A 24,531-nucleotide genomic window follows, 5' to 3' on the forward strand; every position below is an offset into this window, starting at 1 on the left:
CAACCCAGAGCATATTGGACTGCTTTTCTCTACCACATCTCCGGATTCCTACCGCAAGCTCCAAACCTTTGCACCGGATCATTGCAGCTAGCTAGCTGCTATCCGAGTGGCTACTCCTGGCTAACGTCTCTGTCCCGAAGCTAGCACCAGTTAGCCTGGAGCTAGCTTCGAGCTAGGCCCATCTCCCAGCCGGGAGGTCCATCAGCCAATTCTTGGGCTACAATACCTATTTTGCCAATTGGACTGGACCCTTTTACTGCCGACACGGAGCCCCGCCGATCCATCACGACTGGTCTGCCGACGTAACCGTCCAAGGCGATTTCAACAGGCTCTTCCGTTGTGACTTCCCCCAAAGGCCCATCTGCTAGCCTGCTAGCCCCGGCCCGCTAACTATCTGAATCGCCGTGTCTCCAGCTCGCCTAGCTACTCACTGGACCCTATGATCACTCGACTACACATGCCTCTTCCCTAATGTCGATATGCCTTGTTTACTGCTGTTTTGGTTAGTGATTATTGTCTTATTTCACTGTACAGCCTCCAGCCCTGCTCAATATGCCTTAGCTAGCCCTTTTGTTCCACCCCCAACACATGCAGTGACCTCACCTGGCTTAAATGGTGCCTCTAGAGACAAAACTTCTCGCATCGTCACTCAATGCCTAGGTTTACCTCCACTGTATTCACATCCTACCATACCCTTGTCTGTACATTATGCCTTGAATCTATTCTTCCTCGCCCAGAAATCTGCTCATTTCACTCTCTGTTCCGAATGCACAATATGACCAATTCTTATAGCCTTTAGCCGTATCCTTATCCTACTCCTCCTCTGCTCCTCTGGTGATGTACAGGTTAACCCAGGCCCTGCAGCCCCTAGCTCCACTCCCATTCCCCAGGCGCTCTCATTTGTTGACTTCTGTAACCGTAATAGCCTTGGCTTCATGCATGTTAACATTAGAAGCCTCCTCCCTAAGTTTGTTTTGTTCACTGCTTTAGCACACTCTGCCAACCCGGATGTTTTAGCCGTGTCTGAATCCTGGCTTAGAAAGACCACCAAAAATTCAGACATTTTCATCCCCAATTACAAGATTTTCAGACAAGATAGAACGGCCAAAGGGGGCGGTGTTGCAATCTACTGCAAAGACTGCCTGCAGAGTTCTGTTATACTATCCAGGTCTGTTCCCAAACAATTTGAACTTCTACTTTTAAAAATCCACCTCTCTAAAAACAAGTCTCTCACCGTTGCCGCCTGCTATAGACCACCCTCTGCCCCCAGCTGTGCTCTGGACACTATATGTGAACTGATTGCCCCCCATCTATCTTCAGAGCTCGTGCTGCTAGGCGACCTAAATTTGAACATGCTCAACACCCCAGCCACCCTACAATCTAAGCTTGATGCCCTCAATCTCACACAAATTATCAATGAACCTACCAGGTACCACCCCAACTCCGTAAACACGGGTACCCTCATAGATATCATCCTAACAAACTTGCCCTCCAAATACACCTCTGCTGTTTTCAACCAAGATCTCAGCGATCACTGCCTCATTGCCTGCATCCGTAATAGGTCAGCGGTCAAACGACCTCCACTCATCACTGTCAAACGCTCCCTGAAACACTTCAGCGAGCAGGCCTTTCTAATCGACCTGGCCGGGGTATCCTGGAAGGATATTGATCTCATCCCGTCAGTAGAGGATGCCTGGTCATTTTTAAAAAATGCCTTCCTCACCATCTTGAATAAGCATGCCCCATTCAAGAAATTTAGAACCAGGAACAGATATAGCCCTTGGTTCTCTCCTGACCTGACTGCCCTTAACCAACAGAAAAACATCCTATGGCGTTCTGCATTAGCATCGAACAGCCCCCGTGATATGCAACTTTTCAGGGAAGCCAGAAACCAATATACACAGGCAGTTAGAACAGCCAAGGCTAGCTTTTTCAAGCAGAAATTTGCTTCCTGCAACACAAATTCAAAAACGTTCTGGGACACCGTAAAGTCCATGGAGAATAAGAACACCTCCTCCCAGCTTCCAACCGCTCTGAAGATAGGAAACACTGTCACCACCGACAAATCCACTATAATTGAGAATTTCAATAAGCATTTTTCTACGGCTGGCCATGCTTTCCACCTGGCTACCCCTACCCCGGACAACAGCACTGCCCTCCCCTCTGCTACTCGCCCAAGCCTTCCCCATTTCTCTTTCTCCCAAATACAGTCAGCTGATGTTCTAAATGAGCTGCAAAATCTGGACCCTTACAAATCAGCCGGGCTAGATAATCTGGACCCTTTCTTTCTAAAACTATCTGCTGAAATTGTTGCCACCCCTATTACTAGCCTCTTCAACCTCTCTTTCGTGTCGTCTGAGATCCCCAAAGATTGGAAAGCAGCTGCGGTTATCCCCCTCTTCAAAGGGGGGGACACCCTTGACCCTAACTGCTACAGACCTATATCTATCCTACCCTGCCTTTCTAAGGTCTTCGAAAGCCAAGTCAACAAACAGATTACCGACCATTTCGAATCCCACCACACCTTCTCCGCTATGCAATCTGGTTTCAGAGCTGGTCATGGGTGCACCTCAGCCACGCTCAAGGTCATAAACGATATCGTAACCGCCATCGATAGGAAACAATACTGTGCAGCCGTATTCATTGACCTGGCCAAGGCCTTTGACTCTGTCAATCACCACATCCTCATTGGCAGACTCGACAGCCTTGGTTTCTCTAATGATTGCCTCGCCTGGTTCACCAACTACTTCTCTGATCGAGTTCAGTGTGTCAAATCGGAGGGTCTGTTGTCCGGGCCTCTGGCAGTCTCTATGGGGGTGCCACAGGGTTCAATTCTTGGACCGACTCTCTTCTCTGTTTACATCAATGATGTCGCTCTTGCTGCTGGTGATTCTCTGATCCACCTCTACGCAGACGACACTATTCTGTATACTTCTGGCCCTTCTTTTGACACTGTGTTAACAACCCTCCAGGCGAGCATCAATGCCATACAACTCTCCTTCCGTGGCCTCCAACTGCTCTTAAATACAAGTAAAACCAAATGCATGCTCTTCAACCGATCGCTGCCTGCTCCTGCCCGCCTGTCCAACATCACTACTTTGGACGGCTCTGACTTAGAATATGTGGACAACTACAAATACCTAGGTGTCTGGTTAGACTGTAAACTCTCCTTCCAGACTCACATCAAACATCTCCAATCCAAAGTCAAATCTAGAATTGGCTTCCTATTCCGCAACAAAGCATCCTTTACTCATGCTGCCAAACATACCCTTGTAAAACTGACCATCCTACCAATCCTCGACTTCGGTGATGTCATTTACAAAATAGCCTCCAAAACCCTACTCAATAAATTGGATGCAGTCTATCACAGTGCCATCCGTTTTGTCACCAAAGCCCCATATACTACCCACCACTGCGACCTGTACACTCTCGTTGGCTGGCCCTCGTTTCATACTCGTCGCCAAACCCACTGGTTCCAGGTCATCTACAAGACCCTGCTAGGTAAAGTCCCCCCTTATCTCAGCTCGCTGGTCACCATAGCAGCACCTACCTGTAGCACGCGCTCCAGCAGGTATATCTCTCTAGTCACCCCCAAAACCAATTCTTCCTTTGGACGCCTCTCCTTCCAGTTCTCTGCTGCCAATGACTGGAACGAACTACAAAAATCTCTGAAACTGGAAACACCTATCTCCCTCACTAGCTTTAAGCACCAGCTGTCAGAGCAGCTCATAGATTACTGCACCTGTACATAACCCATCTACAATTTAGCCCAAACAACTACCTCTTTACCTACTGTATTTATTTATTAATTTATTTTGCTCCTTTGCACCCCATTATTCCTGTCTCTACTTTGCACTTTCTTCCACTGCAAACCAACCATTCCAGTGTTTTTTTAGTTTTTATTTTACTTGCTGTGTTGTACTCACTTCGCCTCCATGGCCTTTTATATTTTTATTTATTTATACATATATTTGTTTGCCTTCACCTCCCTTATCTCACCTCACTTGCTCACATTGTATATAGACTTATTTTTTTATTTTTTTTTCACTGTATTATTGACTATATGTTTGTTTTACTCCATGTGTAACTATGTGTTGTTGTATGTGTCGAACTGCTTTGCTTTATCTTGGCCAGGTCGCAATTGTAAATGAGAACGTGTTCTCAATTTGCCTACCTGGTTAAATAAAGGTTAAATAAATAAATAAATAAAAAGAAGCCTTCTCCCTAAGTTTGTTTTATTAACTGCTTTAGCACACTCCGCCAACCCGGATATCCTAACCGTGTCTGAATCCTGGCTTTGGAAGGCCACCAGAAATCCTGAAATTTCCATCCCTTACTATAACATTTTCCGACAAGATAGAACTGCCAAAGGGGGCGGAGTTGCAATCTACTGCAGAGATTGACAGAACTCTGCAGGCATACTATCCAGGTCTGTGCCCAAACAATTTGAGCTTCTACTTCTACTAAAAATTCACCTTTCCAGAAACAAGTCTCTCACCACTGCCGCTTGTTATAGACCCCCTTCAGCCCCCAGCTGTGCCCTGGACACTATATGTGAATTGATCGCCCCCCATCTATCTTCAGAGTTCGTACTGTTAGGTGACCTAAACTGGGACATGCTTAACACCCTGGCCGTCCTACAATCTAAGATAGATGCCCTCAATCTCACACAAATTATCAAGGAACCTACCAGGTACAACCCTAAATCCGTAACCATGGGCACCCTCTTAGATATCATCCTGACCAACTTGCCCTCTAAATACACCTCTGCTGTCTTCAACCAGGATCTCAGCGATCCCTGCCTTTGTGCGTAATGGGTCCGCGGTCAAATGACCACCCCTCATCACTGTCAAACGCTCCCTGAAACACTTCAGCGAGCAGGCCTTTCTAATCGACCTGGCCCGGGTATCCTGGAAGGATATTGTCCTCATCCCGTCAGTAGAGGCTGCCTGGTTGCTCTTTAAAAGTGCTTTCCTCACCATCTTAAATATCAAATCAAATCAAAGTTTATTTGTTACGTGCGCCGAATACAAGAGGTAGACCTTACAGTGAAATGCTTACAGGCTCTAACCAATAGTGCAAAAAAGGTGTTAGGTGAACAATAGGTAAGTAAAGAAATAAAACAACAGTAAAAAGACAGACTATATACAGTAAGACAGGCTATATCCAGCAAGCATGCCCCATTCAAAAAATTTAGAACTAAGAACAGATTTAGCCCCAGACTTGACTGCCCTTGACCAGCACAAAAACATCCTGTGGTGTTCTGCATTAGCATCGATTAGCCCCCGCGATTTGCAACTTTTCAGGGAACTGAAAAGTCAGGAACCAATATACTCAGTCAGTTAGGAAAGCTAAGGCTAGCTTTTTCAAACAGAAATTTGCATTCAGTAGCACCAACTCCAAAACGTTTTGGGACACTGTAAAGTCCATGGAGAATAAGAGCACCTCCTCCCAGCTGCCCACTGCACTGAGGATAGGAAACATTGTCACCACCGATAAATCTACGATAATCGATCATTTCAATAAGAATTTTTCTACGGCTGGCCATGCTTTCTACCTGGCTACCCCTTCCCCGGCCAACATCTCAGCACCCCTGCAGCAACTTGCCCAAGCCCCCTTCTCCTTCACCCAAATCCAGACAGCTGATGTTCTGAAAGAGCTGCAAATCTGGATCCCTACAAATCAGCTGGGCTAGACAATCTGGACCCTCTCTTTCTAAAATGATCCGCTGAAATTGTTGCAACCCCTATTACCAGCCTATTCAACCTCTCTTTCGTATCGTCTGAGATCGCCAAAGATTGAAAAGCTGCCGCGGTCATCCCCCTCTTCAAAGGGGGTGACACTCTAGACCCAAACTGTTATAGACCTACGTATGTATATCCATCCTACCCTGCCTTTCTAAAATCTTTGAAAGCCAAGTTAACAAACAGATCACAGACCATTTCGAATCCCACCGTACCTTCTCCACTATGCAATCTGGTTTCCGAGCTGGTCATGGGTGCACCTCAGCCACGCTAAACGATATCATAACCGCCATCGATAAAAGACAGTACTGTGCAGCCTTCTTCATCGACCTGGCCAAGGCTTTTGACTCTGTCAATCACCGTATTCTTATCGGCCTTGGTTTCTCAAATGACTGCCTCGCCTGGTTCACCAACTACTTCTCAGATAGAGGTCAGTGTGAAAATCGGAGGGCTTGTTGTCCGGACCTCTGGCAGTCTCTATGGGGGTGCCACAGGGTTCAAATCTCGGGCCGACTCTTTTCTCTGTATATATCAATGATGTCGCTCTTGCTGCTGGTGATTCTCTGATCCACCTCTACGCAGATGACACCATTCTGTATACATCTGGCCCTTCTTTGGACACTGTGCTAACAAACCTCCAGACGAGCTTCAAATCCATACACCACTCCTTCCGAGGCCTACAATCGCTTTTAAATGCAAGTAAAACTAAGTGCATGCTCTTCAACCGATTGCTGCCCGCACCCTCCCGCCCGACTAGCATCACTACTCTGGACGGTTCTGACTTAGAATATGTGGACAACTACAAATACCTAGGTATCTGGTTAGACTGTAAACTCTCCTTCCAGACTCACATTAAGCATCTCCAATCCAAAATTAAATCTAGAATAGGCTTCCTATTTCGCAACAAAGCATCCTTCACTCATGCTGCCACATACCCTCGTAAAACTCACTATCCTATCGATCCTTGACTTTGGCGATGTCATTTACAAAATAGCCTCCAACACTCTACTCAGCAAACTGGATGTAGTCTATCACAGTGCCATCTGTTTTGTCACCAAAGCCACACATACTACCCACCACTGCGACCTGTATGCTCTTGTTGGCTGGCCCTCACTACATATTCGTGGCCAAACTGGCTCCAGGTCATCTATAAGTCTATGCTAAGTAAAGCCCCACCTTATCTCAGCTCACTGGTCACCATAGCGACATCCACCCGTAGCACGCGCTCCAGCAGGTATATTTCACTGGTCACCCCCAAAGCCAACACTTCCTTTTGCCACCTTTCCATCCAGTTTTGCCAAAATCAGTGAAGCTGGAGTCTTATATCTCTCTCTCTAACTTTAAGAATCAGCTGTCAGAGCAGCTTACCGATTACTGTACCTGTACACAGACAATCTGTAAATAGCACACCCGACTACCTCATCCCCATATTGTTACTTATCCTCTTGCTCTTTTGCACCCCAGTATCTCTACTTGCACATCATCATCTGCACATCTATCACTCCAGTGTAATGCTAAATTGTAAATATTTCACCTCCATGGCCTATTTATTGCCTTACCTCCCTACTCTTCTACATTTGCACACACTGTGCATAGATTTTTCTATTGTGCTATTGACTGTACGTTTGTTTATGTGTAACTCTGTTGTTGTTTTTGGCGCACTGTTTGCTTTATCTTGGCCAGGTCGCAGTTGTCCTCAACTGGCCTACCTGATTAAATAAAGGTGAAATAAATAAAAATAAAGTTGCACTGAAACTGCATTGTTGGTTAGGGGCTCGTAAGTAAGCGTTTCACTGTAAGGTCTACACCTGTTGTATTCAGAGCGTGTGACTAATAAAATTTGATTTGATTTGAAGTTGTGTTTTGGACATGATAGATACATTTATAAAGCAGTAAAATTATTGAAAAAGAAAATGAATATTCTCTGAATCATCTGAACAGCTAGACATCTAAAATATTTTAAAGTTTTGGCAGTTATAAAAGGTGGAAATCAAGAAATCGGTTATATTGAGTTATTAAATTCGACTAATTAGGCAATACGAGCACAATTATTAGGGGAAAAAAATATTAGGAAACACTATGTTTTATTGGAAAGTATTTGAGTCATTCTCACATGTGTAAATTGTGATGATGAGTGTGTGCTCTGTCAATGTCATTGATCCCAACATCAGGCAGCAGATCTGGGAGTCACCACTTTCCCAGATTCACACAGCGCTCTGTGAGTCACTCTCCATCACCCTCCACCTGTTCCCCTGAGATGTGACCATTGTCCCCCAGTAATAAGAACACTGAGCATGTGGCAGCTCCACATTCCTCATTGTCCTCCCAAGCTCACCCATTGGCTACAGACTGTGAGATTCTCAAACAAGCCCAAGCCACACACATTCATATGCAGATTTGGGACTATATATAGGAGAGATGAAACCAGTAGAAATCAGATTATCTCTACACAAAGACCTCTACAGCACAGACATCCAGCCACGACACCTTAAATCACTTCAGCAATGATCTACTCTAAGGAGCACCTGACTCTGACCAACAAGGTAAAGTGAGATTCAAATCCAAGGAAGTTAAGTTCATTAGACAGATTTTTTATGTGTTTCATTAATGTTATATATCAGAATAAGGTTATTAATGATCCTCCTCTTCTTGCAGCTAAGAAAGCCAGTGCTGAAAGATCGTAACAACAGCAGCATTGAGCAGCTCAAGTCTTCCGTGTTTCCAGAGATCCTCAACCAGCAGCCTGACTCCAAGCTGGAGAAAGCTGACATCCTGGAGATGCCAGTTTGCTTTCTAAGAGGACAGCAACAGTATCAACCAGTGAGTTCCTCCTCCTGCTCAGCACCTGTCAATCAGGGTTACTCCAGCTGTGTCCAAGATATTGTCCACTTCCTGTCCAAGGATGAGGTGACGACAGAGTCCCAGAGAAGACTGCTGAGCCACTTCCAGAGCATGCAGCCATCCTCTGATAAGAACCGCAGGGTGAGTGACCTGCCTCAGCTCAGCTCAGCTCCCCAACCCAGCACAGCATCAGCAAAGACAAGAGTCCAGTGAACAGCGCCCTCTGGAGGTCTTGGTAGAGTTCTACAGACTTAAAAGCTCCACTCAGACAAACACAATGGACCATGTTGGTCTAACATTAATGGACAGTAATGATAATAGGAAGAGACAATCTTCTCCTTCTGCAGAAAATGTCAAAGTTTTAATTTGATTGTGTTAATTATTTTTTCATGAATATGTGAAAAGCCTTCCTAATGAAAGTTTATATTGATATCATCACTTTTCATTTAACATGAGTATTATGTAAAGTTATTTTTACTTTGTAAGAAAATTCCTATATTGTTGACTGTTCATTATAATCTATTTATTACCCACATTGGGTGAGATAGCAAAGAATGTTTAAATTCTTTAATCGTGCAACACTATCCTTCTGTTAATGAATTTCAGAAAATATATTCTTGTTGATGACTTAAAAAACTTTAATTGATTTGCTTGATATCCAAGCCTGTTTTTTGTGATGAACTACCAATTTGTGTTGGTTTGTATTACAATTTTTTAATTCTCGTATATTGAGATATCTAACATATGTCTGCTTTGTTTTTAAAGCTGCATTTGTCTATGTAATGTAACCCACACTCTATGATGAGTGCCTGTGTGACTTGAAGCTGTTTTCTCGCAATTGTAGTGATGCTTAATCACAAAGTTTAAGTTCTTAACAATTAAGAAACGTATTCTCTATATGAAAATAAAAACAATCTTGAAATGTGGCTGATTGTTTGTGGTTTATTAAATTCCTATACTTTGTGTTAGAGTCTGAGTAATGGTCATTTGACACCCTAAAATCTTAGATCCTAGGAAATAAAGATTCAATGGTTTATGTCATGAATGTAAGATTGTCCAATATGTATTTCATATTCTATGTGAATGAATTTAGATGAGCGTTTAGAGGTATGAGACATGTATCACTAATACCTCTGAAATTATTATCAATTTATGATGATCAATTTTTACAATCAAATACAGTAAAGGCACCTGCATACTAGGTAGGTTCAGTTTGCTCCTACCAGAACTCAGCTAGGCTAAGCGAACATTTGTGGCTCACACTCTCTTAAAATACCTTTGTTTGAACAACGAGAAAAAAACGGCAATATTACTCTTTGTCTCTCTTGAGATGCCGAAGCAATCACTATACTTTTCCTCAAAATAGTCCAAATTAATTTAAGACAAATCAGTAAATCTGTAATTAATTTTGCCAAGGTCTTAGTCGCGCAATTTTACATTTTAACTAAGATGTTTGGTGCAGTACTTCTGAAATGAAAAAATGTGCATGACACCTAGTCACCTCTCAAGTGAAAATATGCATGAAAACTAGTTGTCTATAGTTGAATGACAACAAACACTATTAAAGAATTCAGTCCACAGTTCCGGCTCCTACTAGAAGGACTGTTGACCAATCACTGACGAAGGGGCGTAGACTTCGGCTACCGAACTTTGACTTGCTTCAACAGGCTTAATGCCGTGTTGACGTGCTAGTCGCAACTACAAAACGCGGAAATGTATGACTCGCTAATAGGTTGTAGCATAGCCGCGGGAAGTAGTTTGGTGGGGGGGGGGCTGGACTAATCTTTTTGCCATATATCAGTACACTAATACAGGACTATTAAAGGCCCAGTGCACTACTTTTGTAAAATCAATGTTTAAAAAAAATAAAATGAATATACATATATTTTTATTCTGATTTTTCTGGGGAATTTTTCAGCACCCCTACTTCCCGTGGCTATGGGTTATAGTTAAACACGTGCCGCGTTCGACCAGTTAGCAAGTCGTACGAGTTTCATAGTTCCTACTAGCAAGTGAACGACGGCATTAGTGTGACAGAGCATTTGTCTACGTTGGTGGTTGTCCGCAAGCACAGAAGAGTGACTTTAGTTTACAGAAGAAGGAGACACTCATATTACTGAAACTCATACTACTTTCCTACCCAACATTTTTCCTACTTTTTATACTGAGCATGCTTTACACATTTTATATTGAAAAATCTGTTCTGCATTGTTCCATAGATTACAGGTGTTCTGTATCTTGAGTTGGCTAATATGTTGATGCTAGGTAGATTTTTGGGGTGTCTTGTAAAAATAAAGCTTCTTGATAACCTCGTTTTATCATAGTCAGGTGGGCAGACAGACACAGAGTAGCCTTCTTTGTCTGGGATTGGACTCAACTGCATAGCTAATGGTATGAATAATAAGACACACTTATATTGTTCTTCCATTGAAAGCAAATCAGTGAATGGAGAAAGTGTGGGAAACCCAGGAAAACACACTCACAGAGCCTCTTTGGGACAATAGACTCAGACCCCTACCTACTGGTGTCAAGGGATAGGGAGAGGAATTTTGTTCACATAATTTCCCAAACCAAAGACATTAATAAAAAGAGTCTGGCAAAAATAACTACATGTCATAGTCTTATTTTTAAATATAGCCTTTTGTTAAAGTTCTTATTCTAATAAAAACATCAATAATAATTTGCCATATGGGAAACAGGATTTTGAATGAAACTTGTTTATTCTTGTATAGTCTACCAAGAGTATTTCCAAATCATCAATTAGTCCAAATATTTATATTACCACCTCCTTGATTGAAAAACAAACTTTACCACTAAGGGATTGATGGGCAATGAATTAGCATTTAACAATGCACACTCTATTGTTTCATGGAATCTCTCTCAATGGGCAGAGTGTGGGAAAGCTCTGGAGAGCAGAGTCACAGTTCAGTGTCATTAGTATCATTATCATCAGTCCACCAGCACCTGACTGTCTGGGGAACACTCAGAGACAGTGAGGAATAGGCACACTTATAGAGGGGAATTAAAAAATAATTTATGTTTTTGGAACTATCCTAATAGAAGAAAATCTAATATATAATATAATCTAATTCTTTTAAGTCCTAATTTGTAATGACATGACATTTTTACTTTAATAAAACCTAGCTATTCCCTAGGAGAAAAACATTTATATCATCTTAAATGCCATTTAGAAAACAGAAAGAATTGCAGACATTGACTTGGACTAACTTGGATGCAGAAAGATAAAGACATTTATATATATATACAGTTGAAGTTAGAAGTTTACATACACTTAGGTTGGAGTCATTAAAACTCATTTTTCAACCACTCCACAAATTTCTTGTTGACAAACTATAGTTTGGCAAGTCGGTTTGGACATCTACTTTGTGCACGACACACGTAATTTTTTCAACAATTGTTTACAGACAGATTATTTCACTGATAATTCACTGTATTACAATTCCAGTAGGTCAGAAGTTTACATACACTAAGTTGACTGTGCCTTTAAACAGCTTGGAAAATTCCAGAAAATTATGTCATGGCTTTAGAAGTGTTTGCTAGGCTAAATGACATCATTTGAGTCAATTGGAGGTGTACCTGTGGATGTATTTCAAGGCCTAACTTCAAACTCAGTGCCACTTTGCTTGACATCTAGGTAAAATCAAAAGAAATCAGCCAAGATCTCAGAAAAAAAATTGCAGACCTCCACAAGTCTAGTTCATCCTTGGGAGGAATTTCCAAACACCTGAAGGCACCACGTTCATCTGTACAAACAATTGTACGCAAGTATAAACACCATCGGACCACGCAGCCGTCGTACCGCTCAGGAATGAGACGCGTTCTATCTCCTAGAGATGCAAATCAATCCCAGAACAACAGCAAAAGACCTTGTGAAGATTGTGGAGGAAAACAGGTACAAAAGTATCTATATCAACAGTAAAACGAGTCCTATATTGACATAACCTGAAAGGCCGCTCAGCAAGGAAGAAGCCACTGCTCCAAAACCGCCATAAAAAAGCCAGACTACGGTTTGCAACTGCACATGGGGACAAAGATCGTACTTTTTGGAGAAATGTCCTCTGGTCTGATGAAACAAAAATAGAACTGTTTGGCCATACTGACCATCATTATGTTTGGAGGAAAAAGGGGGATGCTTGCAAGCTAAAGAACACCATCCCAACCGTGAAGAACGGGGATGGCAACATCATGTTGTGGGGGGAGCTTTGCTGCAGGAGGGACTAGTGCACTTCACAAAATAGATGACATCATGAGGATGGAAAGTTATGTGGATATATTGAAGCAACATCTCAAGACATCAGTCAGGAAGTTAAAGCTTGGTCGCAAATGGGTCTTCCAAATGGACAATGACCCCAAGCATACTTCCAAAGTTGTGGCAAAATGGCTTAAGGACAACAGAGTCAAGGTATTGGAGTGGCCATCACAAAGCCCTCACCTCAATCCTATAGAAAATGTGTGGGCAAAACTGAAAAAGCGTGTGTGAGCAAAAAGGCCTACAAACCTGACTCAGTTACACCAGCTCTGTCAGGAGGAATGGGCCAAAATTCACACAACTTATTGTGGGAAGCTTGTGGAAGGCTACCCAAAACGTTTCACCCAAGTTAAACAGTTTAAAGGCAATGCTATCAAATACTGATTGAGTGTATGTAAACTTCTGACCCACTGGGAATGTGATGAAAGAAATAAAAGCTGAAATAAATCATTCTCTCTATTATTCTGACATTTCACATTCTTAAAATAAAGTGGTGATCCTAACTGACCTAAGACAGGGAATTTTTTTTTCTCAAAAGAATAAAGGGAACACTTAAACAACACAATGTAACTCCAAGTCAATCACACTTCTGTGAAATCAAACTGTCCACTTAGGAAGCAACACTGATTGACAATAAATTTCACATGCTGTTGTGCAAATGGAATAGACAAAAGGTGGAAATTATAGGCAATTAGCAAGACACCCCCAATAAAGGAGTGGTTCTGCAGGTGGTGACCACAGACCACTTCTCAGTTCCTATGCTTCCTGGCTGATGTTTTGGTCACTTTTGAATGCTGGCGGTGCTCTCACTCTAGTGGTAGCATGAGACGGAGTCTACAACCCACACAAGTGGCTCAGGTAGTGCAGCTCATCCAGGATGGCACATCAATGCGAGCTGTGGCAAGAAGGTTTGCTGTGTCTGTCAGCGTAGTGTCCAGAGCATGGAGGCGCTACCAGGAGACAGGCCAGTACATCAGGAGACGTGGAGGAGGCCGTAGGAGGGCAACAACCCAGCAGCAGGACCGCTACCTCCGTCTTTGTGCAAGGAGGAGCACTGCCAGAGCCCTGCAAAATGCCCCCCCCCCCCATCCACATCGATGAGACTGCAGTGGAGAAGGTGGAAAGCTTCAAGTTCCTCGGCGTACACATCACTGACAAACTGAAATGGTCCACCCACATAGACAGTGTGGTGAAGAACTTCTTCAACCTCAGCAGGCTAAAGAAATGTGGCTTAACACCTAAAACCCTCACACATTTTTACAGATGCACAATTGAGAGCATCCTGTCGGGCTGTATCACCACCTGGTATGGCAACTGCACCGCCCACGGCCGCAAAGCTCTCCTGAGGGTGGTGCGGTCTGCCCAACGCATTACCAGGGGAAAACTTCCCGCCCTCCTGGACACCTACAGCACCCGATGCTACAGGAAGGCCTAAAAGATCATCAAGGACATCTGAACCACCCGAGCAACTGCCTGTTCACCCCGCTATCATCCAGACGGCGAGGTCAGTACAGGTGTATCAAAGCTGGGACCGAGAGACTGAAAAACAGCTATTGCATCACCCATCTCATATGTATATACTGCATTATATTCTATACTACACCACTGACTGTTAAAAAGACATCTCCAGCACATCAGAGGCTGCTGCCTATAGACATAGATTAGGAATCACTGGCCACTTTAAGGAAATGAAACACTAGACACTTTAATAGTGTCTCTGTATCTTGCATTATTCATCTCATATGTATAAACTGTACTCTATACTATTCTACGGTATCTTAGTCACTTTAATTGTGTGTAAATATTGCATCATGCATCTCATATGTATATACTGTATTCTATACTATGCCACTGTATCTTAGTCCAATGCCACTCTGACATATAAGTATATATTCTTAATCCATTCCTGTCACGGCTGTCGTAAGAAGGGGACCAAAGCGCTTCACAACCGTGAAGCTTAAGGGCAATGTGCCAAAAAACAAAGTTAACTTCCCACACTGAAAGGAGGGAAAAAGGGCTACCTAAGTATGGTTCCCAATCAGAGACAACGATAGACAGCTGTCCCTGATTGAGAACCATACCCGGCCAAAACATAGAAATACAAAATCATAGAAAACAAAAACATAGAATGCCCACCCCATATCACACCCTGACCAAACCTAATGGAGACATAAAAAGGCTCTCTAAGGTCAGGGCGTAACAATTCCTTACTTAGATGTACGTGTATTTTAGGTATATGTTGTGAAACTGTTAGACATTACTTGTTAGATATTACTGCACTGTCGGAGTTAAAAGCATAAGCATTTCGCTACACCCACAATAACATCTGCTAAACACGTGTATGTGACCAATACATTTGATTTGATTAGAAAGCACTGTACATTTTTATGCAGAATATGTGTGTCAGTCCCAATGTGTACGTTGTGATGATGAGTGTGTGCTCTGTCTGTGTCATTTATCCCAACGTTAAGCAGTAGATCTGGGGTCACCACTTTCCCAGATTCACACAGCGCTCTGAGAGTCACTCTCCATCACCCCCCACATGTTCCCCTGAGATGTGACCATTGTCCACCAGCATTAAGAACCCAAGCACCCCCATTGGCTACAGACTGAGAAACGCCAACAAGCCCAGTACCCACACATTCATATGCAGATTTGGGACTATATATAGGAGAGAAGAAGCTAGTAGAAATCAGATGTTTTCTACACAGAGGCCTTTATAGCACAGAGATCCAGCCATGGCACCTACAATCCCTTCAGCTATGATCTACTCTAAGAACCACCTGACTCTGACCAACAAGGTAAACTGAAATTACAATTTGCTTTATGACTTGTTTCTTGAAAATAGTTGTCATCATTTTATCTCACCTGTAATACATTCTAGAATAATTTTATTAAAGACTCTCCTTCTTGCAGCTAAGAAAGCCAGTGGTGGAGAAGTTACGCAGAGATCGTATCAACAGCAGCCTTGAGAAGCTCAAGTCTCTCCTGTGTCCAGAGATCCTCAATCAGCAGCCCGACTCCAAGCTGGAGAAAGCAACCATCCTGGAGATGACAGTTAGCTTCCTGAAACGACAGCAACAGTATCAACCATTGAGCTCCTCCTCCTGCTCAGCACCTGACAATCAGGGTTACTCCAGGTGTGTCCAAGAGATTGTGCACTTCCTGTCCAAGGATGAGGTGAAGACACACTCCCAGAGAAGACTACTGAGCCACTTCCAGAGCCTGCAGCCATCCTCTGATAAGAACAGAATGGAGAGTGACCTGCTTCAGTTGAGCACCCCAGCCCAGCACAGCATGAGCAAAGAGAAGGGTCCAGTCAACAGGGCCCTATGGAGGCCCTGGTAGAGCCTTACAGACTGGAGCTTCATTCTCATGCAGGACATTTCCCAGTCCTTATTACAGAGGAGTTAATCCACATTTTCTGCATTTGCAGGAGTTTATGTTAATTTGTAATGAAAAGATGCATTGAACAATATCAGTATTTGAATCTTCCTCTCTTGATTACAAGAGGATCAATAGCGTATTCTGTTTTATATTTCATTTTTATGAAGTGAATATACTGTGTATTGTTCCCTGTGGGAAAGTTTTAATCATTTATGAAATAGTGTTCACTGTCTTTCTAGCGGAAAGATTGTGAGTGAACAATGTTCATTCCTATTTGTACTGTTTTGATATATATATATATCTTAATGGCAAAACATGCAAACAGTATTAGACGTCATTACATTTATGTAGACACTGTTACCAGAGCGACTTACACTAGTGATTGCATACATTTACTTCTTTATACATGTCCCCCGTGGGAATCGAACCCACAATACTGGCGTTGCAAGCACCGTGCTATACCAACTGAGCTACACGGAACATTATTTCTTTCCCCTGAAAATTATATCACCATTTTAGACAGAATAATACTTCCTCTCGACAGTGAGAGGAGTTAAAACGTGTAGACCTACTGGTTTGTATCGCTATGTGAGTGTATCAGTATTCCTCGTATTCTGAGAAGGTATTCTAAAGATTGAAAACATGTTTTCAAAATGAATGTAAATCTTCAAATCAAGTCGATGCGAATAAAAACAATCATCGAAAACAATTAATGTTTGTTTGATTCATTACACTCCGTTGAAATGTGAAATGTCAAAATGTTTCTAATTAAACTGGTTTCCAGATATAGTACAGTAGCCTACGTATGTCTACCTAAACGGCTTTCATAATTCATAACTAAAAAATCATACCATACCAACTGCCAAAATGTCTCCAAAATGTCAACATTCAAAGGCCTATTTATTTTTCTGCAACAACACGCGCACTCATGACATCTATGTAAGTACGTGTCAGTGACTTCTAGGCCTTTTAAATTAAGACGACTTGAGATAAAACAAACTCGGTTTAACTTAATAATGTGTTCTGCTGCTGAATCTCACCAGTGAGAGACAAACATGACAGATACAACTCAAAAGTTGCCAACTAACTAGGCCTACCTAAGTATTCAAATTGACTGAGTTAAAGAGATTACGAAATTAGGTCGTTTGATGCGCAATTCATTTAAAATTAAAACATAGATAAGAGACTCAAAATAAAATGTCAAAGTTTTTAAAAAACTGCTCCGATGGGACTTTTTTGTCATTAGTCACGCAGGAAACAAATTCATATGCTGCCTTCTCGTGAGTGATTATTAATTGAACTATGTTTACTTGTCAATTTGCTGGTCAGTAATTACTGCTAATGCAATTAATTATTTAATGTATTATTAGTAATGCAATAATTATTAATTAATTAGTCATTAATGCTAGTTGTTACTATTAATAACTACTGATGGAAATTATGTCACAGTTAGTGCTCAGCAGATACAGTAGACTGGTTGCGCCCAAATACGCTTGCTTATCATACATGTGGTTTCCTGCAGTGCCCTACTTAAAAGTGATGCACATAATACAAGATAATTAAGAGTCCTATTCTCTACCATTCTCTCCTAGTGCACTTCCCCCGATGGATTAAAGGAATTAACTGGTGTAAAAAATATGGAGGACCACCAGTCCCATGCATGTAAATCCATGAGAGCAAGTCAAACCTTTGGGGGAAATGGTAAGACCTTCTTTATGTGAAGTACCATAATGATACTTTGGACTTTTTTGCAGTGTATACGTTTTCGTGGAAGTACATTCAAATAATCAGAAGATGTATTTCTGTTTCAATATGGTGGTAAATGAAACCAGTAAAATTCAGTATTCATTTCAGACACTAATCACCAGTGGTGGAAAAAGCACCCAATTGTCATACTTGAGTAAAAGTAAAGATATCTTAATAGAAAATGACTCAAGTAAATGTGAAAGTCACCAAGTAAAATACTACTTGAGTAAAAGTCTAAAAGTATTTGGTTTTAAATATACTTAAGTATCAAACGTAAATGTAATTGCTAAAATATACTTAAGTATCAAAAGTAAAAGTATACATAATTTCAAATTCCTTATATAAAGAAAACCAGAAGGCATCATTTTCGAATAAAAATAAATTACAATTATGGACAGCTAGGGGCATGCTCCAACACTCAGACATAATTTACAAACAAAGCATGTCTTTAGTGAGTCTGCCAGATCAGAGGCAGTAGGGATGACCAGGGATGTTCTCTTGATAAATGTGTGAATTAGGCAATTTTCCTGTCCTGCTAAGCATTCAACATTTAACAAGTACTTTTGGGTGTCAGGGAAAATGTATGGAGTAAAAAGTACATACTTTTCTTTAGGAATGTACTAAAGTAAAAGTTGTTAAAAATATAAAGAGTAAATTACAGATACCCCCAAAAAACGACTTAAGTAGTACTTTCAAATATTTTTACTTAAGTACTTTAGACGATTCCAAATCAAAGATAGGAGGAATAGACAAAGAAAAGTGTGTTGGATTTTGTCTGCAGTTTTATTAGCTGAAAAATTAGACAACAATATTAACAAGAATATAAATCCTCTTTGGATAAGATAAAGATAAAATAAGATAAAATAAACATTTACCTTATCTTTAACAACCCTCCAGACGAGCTTCAATGCCATACAACTCTCCTTCCGTGGCCTCCAATTGCTCTTAAATACAAGTAAAACTAAATGCATGCTCTTCAACCGATCGCTGCCTGCACCTGCCCGCCCGTCCAACATCACTACTCTGGACGGTTCTGACTTAGAATATGTGGACAACTACAAATACCTAGGTGTCTGGTTAGACTGTAAACTCTCCTTCCAGACTCACATCAAACATCTCCAATCCAAAGTTAAATCTAGAATTGGCTTCCTATTTCGCAACAAGGCATCCTTCACTCATGCTGCCAAACATACCCTTGTAAAACTGACCATCCTACCGATCCTCGACTTCGGCGATGTAATTGACAAAATAGCCTCCAATACCCTACTCAATAAATTGGATGCAGTCTATCACAGTGCCATCTGTTTTGTCACGAAAGCCCCACATACTACCCACCACTGCGACCTGTACGCTCTCGTTGGCTGGCCCTCGCTTCATACTCGTCCCCAAACCCACTGGCTCCAGGTCATCTACAAGACCCTGCTAGGTAAAGTCCCCCCTTATCTCAGCTCGCTGGTCACCATAGCAGCACCCACCTGTAGCACGCACTCCAGCAGGTATATCTCTCTGGTCACCCCCAAAACCAATTCTTCCTTTGGCCGCATCTCCTTCCAGATCTCTGCTGCCAATGACTGGAATGAACTACAAAAATCTCTGAAACTGGAAACACTTATCTCCATCACTAGCTTTAAGCACCAGCTGTCAGAGCAGCTCACAGATTACTGCACCTGTACATAGCCCATCTATAATTTAGCCCAAACAACTACCTCTCCCCCTACTGTATTTATTTATTTATTTATTTTGCTCCTTTGCACCCCATTATTTCTATCTCTACTTTGCACATTCTTCCACTGCAAATCTACCATTCCAGTGTTTTACTTGCTATATTGTATTTACTTCGCCACCATGGCCTTTTTTTGCCTTTACCTCCCTTATCTCACCTCATTTGCTCACATTGTATATAGGCTTATTTTTCTACTGCATTATTGACTGTATGTTTGTTTTACTCCATGTGTAACTCTGTGTTGTTGTATGTGTCGAACTGCTTTGCTTTATCTTGGCCAGGTCGCAATTGTAAATGAGGACTTGTTCTCAACTTGCCTACCTGGTTAAATAAAGGTGAAATAAATAATGTAAAAAATGTATTTTCATGCACAACAATGCACTGTTCCTTTACAGAAATCAAGGTATGCATGGAATTTATTTTCTACCGTTATTTGAGGCAGCGTTTCACCTTAAACCAGATCTCAGGGTATTTAGTTAATAATTTCACAGAAAGAATAAAGTAGTAAACCTCTGCTTATATAAATACATACAATGCATTTCAAATGCTTCTGCAACTTTACATTTCATGTAAAACAACAGAATAGGTTCCAGAGCAATCTCTAACAGTCTGGTACAAATAGGACAACCAGCCAATCACCATGGTGGGAATACTTTCCCGACGTAGATAGGGCGCTCTGATATATCCAAGCTGAATTTGCACATGAACAGTATATTGTGCTCTGTTCACCATAGGCTCAGTTCAGGCCCGCTCCACAGGTTTGTATCTCACGCTGCAGTGATAATTTTGTCTCAGACCCTAGTGTCAGCCCAATATGTAACCCCTGACCTATAATCTCCCCATCCATGCATCTCTCTCAGTTCATTGTTCGAAGCAGAGTGGCACAATGTCCTCCTCTGGAGTGGGAAAGAGACGCAGCATGTCCCTGGAACATTTGGAATAACTGGTGGGTGACAGCAAGGCCTTCTTCGGAGTGAAAAAAGACACAGTCTTCTCCAAAATAGGAGATATAGGAAATGTAGGGATCCTATTCTGGAGATGTTCTATAATAGCTATCTTCAGTTTCTCCACACCGCTGCTGCATTTCCTCTCCAACAGAGAGAGTTTACACCTGAAAAACAAGACAAGACAGTCATGAACACCTCTTCTCTCACACACTGTTTCTATTCATTTTAATACCTCATGACCTAAAGTATTTCAGTGTAATTTAACCTGATCTTACCTAATATGCTGATCCTTCACATTCATGATGTCCTGAAGAGTGATGTCCATGTAAGCTGGCATTTTCAAATATTGGTCTTGAGTTTGCAACTCGTCAATAAAGTAGAGATGATGGTCTTTGTAGGTCTTGCCCGAGAGTTTGTGTTGTTGTAGCTCCTCTGCTGTGCTGTGTTGCTGCGGGTCTTGGGCCAGCTGATGCTCAGAGAGTCGTTGTTAGTGAGCTCTACATCTCCACTCTCTATTTATGTGCCTACTTCTACACTGTCTCACACTATGCAGCCAATCAGATGGTGGGACAATATTCAGTGGGAATAATAGCTGAATCCTCACAGGACAGGTGGGAAGTTGTTCTTTATGCCATATGCCAAAGAGGTCGGCCACGTTAGTCGCTGGGAAAGTGTCTGTGCCCATGTGTAATCAGAAATATCATGTTCCCATGTTGAGTAGTGATACAAATCATCATATTGCAAATATAACAAATATGTTAGGATCACATGTCTTTCTGTTCATTACAATACATAGACGCATCAAACAAAACACAACACACGTCTTTATTTATAATATGGCCATTTTACGGGAGAAAAGATTTGATAAAGCCAGTGTGCAGCACATAGGTGCTTGGATTACCTGTCTTTGGACTGATAGCCAACCATTAAGGCAAAATCATGACTTTAACCAAGATGCTGTATGCACGGACATACTTCAGTCCAATATTTTGCCACGTGAAGGTTTTGACTACGTACATAGGCAAAATTATTCCAATATCCTAATGTGTCAATTATATCAATTTTGAACATTTATATATGATAAATTGAAATAAAACCATATCAGCAAGGTTGTATGTTTGTTATTAAAGAAAAAAACTAGTTTTGAAAATGTTGTATTTGTACAAATAGAAATGACTGATCTGTTTGTTATTGGGAGAGTCTCTTTCTGAAGTGAATTATAACTGATCCAGATGGTTTTCCCTGTAAACCACTCTGTGTCCCTGCATGGGAACAGCCAGTGTGTCTTTGTGAGAGCAGACACACTTCTATAGTGTCTCAGGGCTAGCAGGCTGCATACAGAAGTCGGAGAAGCCGTGTGTCCCTGTGGCTTCCAGCTCCAGAGAGAGGAGAGCGTGTGACTGGGGCACGCTCAGCATTGTGCAGAGAGCCAGCTGTGCTATGGAACTCAGAGGAGGGAAGTGTGCTGCCAGGGGCTTCTGGTAAACATGAGTTCTGAATGGCCTCCAATCTGATCAGTACAATGTCACTGTGTCAAACATCTTTCAGTGAAAGCTACAATATTATTAGTACCAGTGTTTTATAATGTGGTATTTTAATGAATTTTTGTAAGTTGTGATGCTGAGCGTGAGCTCTGTCAGTGTCATTGATCCCAACATCAGGCAGCAGATCTGGGAGTCACCACTTTCCCAGATTCACACAGCGCTCTGTGAGTCACTCTCCATCACCCTCCACCTGTTCCCCTGAGATGTGACCATTGTCCCCCAGTAATAAGAACACTGAGCATGTGGCAGCTCCACATTCCTCATTGTCCTCCCAAGCTCACCCATTGGCTACAGACTGTGAGATTCTCAAACAAGCCCAAGCCACACACATTCATATGCAGATTTGGGACTATATATAGGAGAGATGAAGCCAGTAGAAATCAGATTATCTCTACACAATGACCTCTACAACACAGAGATCCAGTCACGACACCTTAAATCACTTCAGCAATGATCTACTTTGAGGAGCACCTGACTCTGACCAACAAGGTAAATTGAGATTCAAATTCAAGGAATTGAATTTTATTAGATCATTTTTTTGTGTTTCATTAATGCCTTATACCAGAATAAGGTTATTAATGACCCTCCTTCTCTTCTTGTAGCTAATAAAGCCTGTGGTGGAGAAGTTGTGCAGAGATCGTATCAACAGCAGCATTGAGCACCTCAAGTCTCTCCTGAGATCCTCAATCAGCAGTCCAATCCAAGCTGGAGAAAGCTGACATCCTGGAGCTGACAGTTTGCTTCCTGAGACAACAGCAGTAGTACCAGCCAGTGAACTCCACCTCCTGCTCAGGACCTGTCAATCAGGGAGATATTGTGCACTTCCTGTCCAAGGATGAGGTGAAGGCACAGTCCCAGAGAAGACTGCGGAGCCACTTCCAGAGCCTGCAGCCATCCTCTGATAAGAACCAGAGGGAGAGTGACCAGCCACAGCTGAGCTCCCCAACCCTGCGCAGCATCATGTGCATCAGCATGATTACTACCTCTGAGGGTTTAGAGCTTGAGGTAGTCACTTAATACAAGTACTTGGGAGTATTGCTAGACAGTACACTGTCCTTCTCTCAGGACATATCAAAGCTGCAGGCTAAAGTTAAATCTAGACTTGGTTTCCTCTACCGTAATCGCTCCTCTTTCACCCCAGCTGCCAAACTACATCTGATTCAGATGACCATCCTACCCATGCTAGATTACGGATACATAATTTATAGATCAGCAGGTAAGGGTGCTCTCGAGCGGCTAGATGTTCTTTACCATTCGGCCATCAGATTTGCCACCAATGCTCCTTATAAGACACATCACAGTACTCTATACTCCTCTGTAAACTGGTCATCTCTGTATACCCGTCGCAAGACCCACAAGACCCACGGGTTGATGCTTATTTATAAAACCCTCTTATGCCTCACTCCCCCCTATCTGAGATACCTCCTGCAGCCCTCATCCTCCACATACAACACCCGTTCTGCCAGTCACATTCTGTTAAAGGTCCCCAAAGCACACACATCCCTGGGTCACTCGTCTTTTCAGTTCACTGCAGCAAGCGACTAGAACGAGCTGCAACAAACACTCAAACTGGACAGTTTTATCTCAATCTCTTCATTCAAAGACTCAATCATGGACACTCTTACTGACAGTTGTGGCTGCTTTGCGTGATGTATTGTTGTCCCTACCTTCTTACCCTTTGTGCTGTTGTCTGTGCCCAATAATGTTTGTACCATGTTTTGTGCTGCTACCATGTTGTGTTGCTACCATGTTGTCACTCTGTGGTTAGCAATATTTGATCTGTTTTAAGATCATACCTTAGTTGTGAAATGTCATCCCTATTATAATTATAATGTGTATACTTCATATGAAAGAAAACGGTTCTATCTTATTGTAAAACCTCTTGTTAATTTTAAACAATATGTTGTCTTTTATCAAGACAGTAATTGTGTATTATATAGCCTACTACTGTCTTAGAGATATGTCCAAGTTCTTGTTGTGATGTTTAATCACTTTATTTCTATTGAAATATTTAACTTAAATTAAGGCGTTCAATGATGTGAATCATTAAGTCAATCTGAATAAATACAGACATTATAAAATGAAATCTTCTCATTTGTTACTCTATTCTACTCTTGACAAAGACAGCCTTCCATCACAGTTACATTACTGATTTATGAAATTCCACATGTAGAACCAAAAAAAGCCTACTATGATCCATTACTGTAAACAAGGATATTGAATACAACACTGAATACATATGAATTTGTACCTCTCTTGGTGCTTCATTCAAAATCTACCACGTAAGATAAAAGTTAAGAGACATTTTTATCCACACAGAATTGCATGA

At 41.8% G+C, this 24,531-nt stretch overlaps 3 protein-coding genes and 1 pseudogene across 3 annotated transcripts; 3 read left to right on the forward strand and 1 right to left on the reverse strand.

Moving 5' to 3' along the window:
- The first annotated feature begins 8,080 nt into the window (after positions 1-8,080).
- On the forward strand, positions 8,081-9,511 carry LOC139558636 (transcription factor HES-5-like). The gene is made up of 2 exons (XM_071373896.1): positions 8,081-8,287; positions 8,400-9,511. The coding sequence occupies exons 1-2, from the start codon at positions 8,249-8,251 to the stop codon at positions 8,796-8,798; spliced, it is 438 nt and encodes a 145-aa protein (XP_071229997.1). The 5' UTR covers positions 8,081-8,248; the 3' UTR covers positions 8,799-9,511.
- Positions 9,512-15,546: 6,035 nt separating this feature from the next.
- Positions 15,547-16,951, forward strand: LOC139550808 (transcription factor HES-5-like). The gene is made up of 2 exons (XM_071361984.1): positions 15,547-15,656; positions 15,772-16,951. The coding sequence occupies exons 1-2, from the start codon at positions 15,594-15,596 to the stop codon at positions 16,201-16,203; spliced, it is 495 nt and encodes a 164-aa protein (XP_071218085.1). The 5' UTR covers positions 15,547-15,593; the 3' UTR covers positions 16,204-16,951.
- A 1,801-nt stretch (positions 16,952-18,752) lies between these two features.
- LOC139550816 (uncharacterized) lies at positions 18,753-21,128 on the reverse strand. Its single transcript, XM_071361995.1, has 2 exons — positions 20,934-21,128; positions 18,753-20,822 (listed from the first exon to the last, which is right to left on the reverse strand). The coding sequence occupies exons 1-2, from the start codon at positions 20,993-20,995 to the stop codon at positions 20,573-20,575; spliced, it is 312 nt and encodes a 103-aa protein (XP_071218096.1). The 5' UTR covers positions 20,996-21,128; the 3' UTR covers positions 18,753-20,572.
- A 1,518-nt stretch (positions 21,129-22,646) lies between these two features.
- LOC139558645 (transcription factor HES-5-like) lies at positions 22,647-24,288 on the forward strand (annotated as a pseudogene).
- Positions 24,289-24,531: the final 243 nt, after the last annotated feature.

This window comes from Salvelinus alpinus, chromosome 2 (assembly GCF_045679555.1).
Source record: "Salvelinus alpinus chromosome 2, SLU_Salpinus.1, whole genome shotgun sequence".
NCBI lineage: Eukaryota > Metazoa > Chordata > Actinopteri > Salmoniformes > Salmonidae > Salvelinus > Salvelinus alpinus.

Bases quoted from the DNA above. Each gene is read 5' to 3' on its own strand.
- LOC139558636 (XM_071373896.1), top strand. From the start codon at position 8,249: ATGATCTACTCTAAGGAGCACCTGACTCTGACCAACAAG. The intron at 8,288-8,399 runs GTAAAGTGAGAT...CTCTTCTTGCAG, and splicing joins ACCTGACTCTGACCAACAAG to CTAAGAAAGCCAGTGCTGAA.
- LOC139550816 (XM_071361995.1), bottom strand. From the start codon at position 20,995: ATGCCAGCTTACATGGACATCACTCTTCAGGACATCATGAATGTGAAG. The intron at 20,823-20,933 runs GTAAGATCAGGT...CTTGTTTTTCAG, and splicing joins GTGAAGGATCAGCATATTAG to GTGTAAACTCTCTCTGTTGG.
- LOC139550808 (XM_071361984.1), top strand. From the start codon at position 15,594: ATGGCACCTACAATCCCTTCAGCTATGATCTACTCTAAGAACCACCTG. The intron at 15,657-15,771 runs GTAAACTGAAAT...TCCTTCTTGCAG, and splicing joins ACCTGACTCTGACCAACAAG to CTAAGAAAGCCAGTGGTGGA.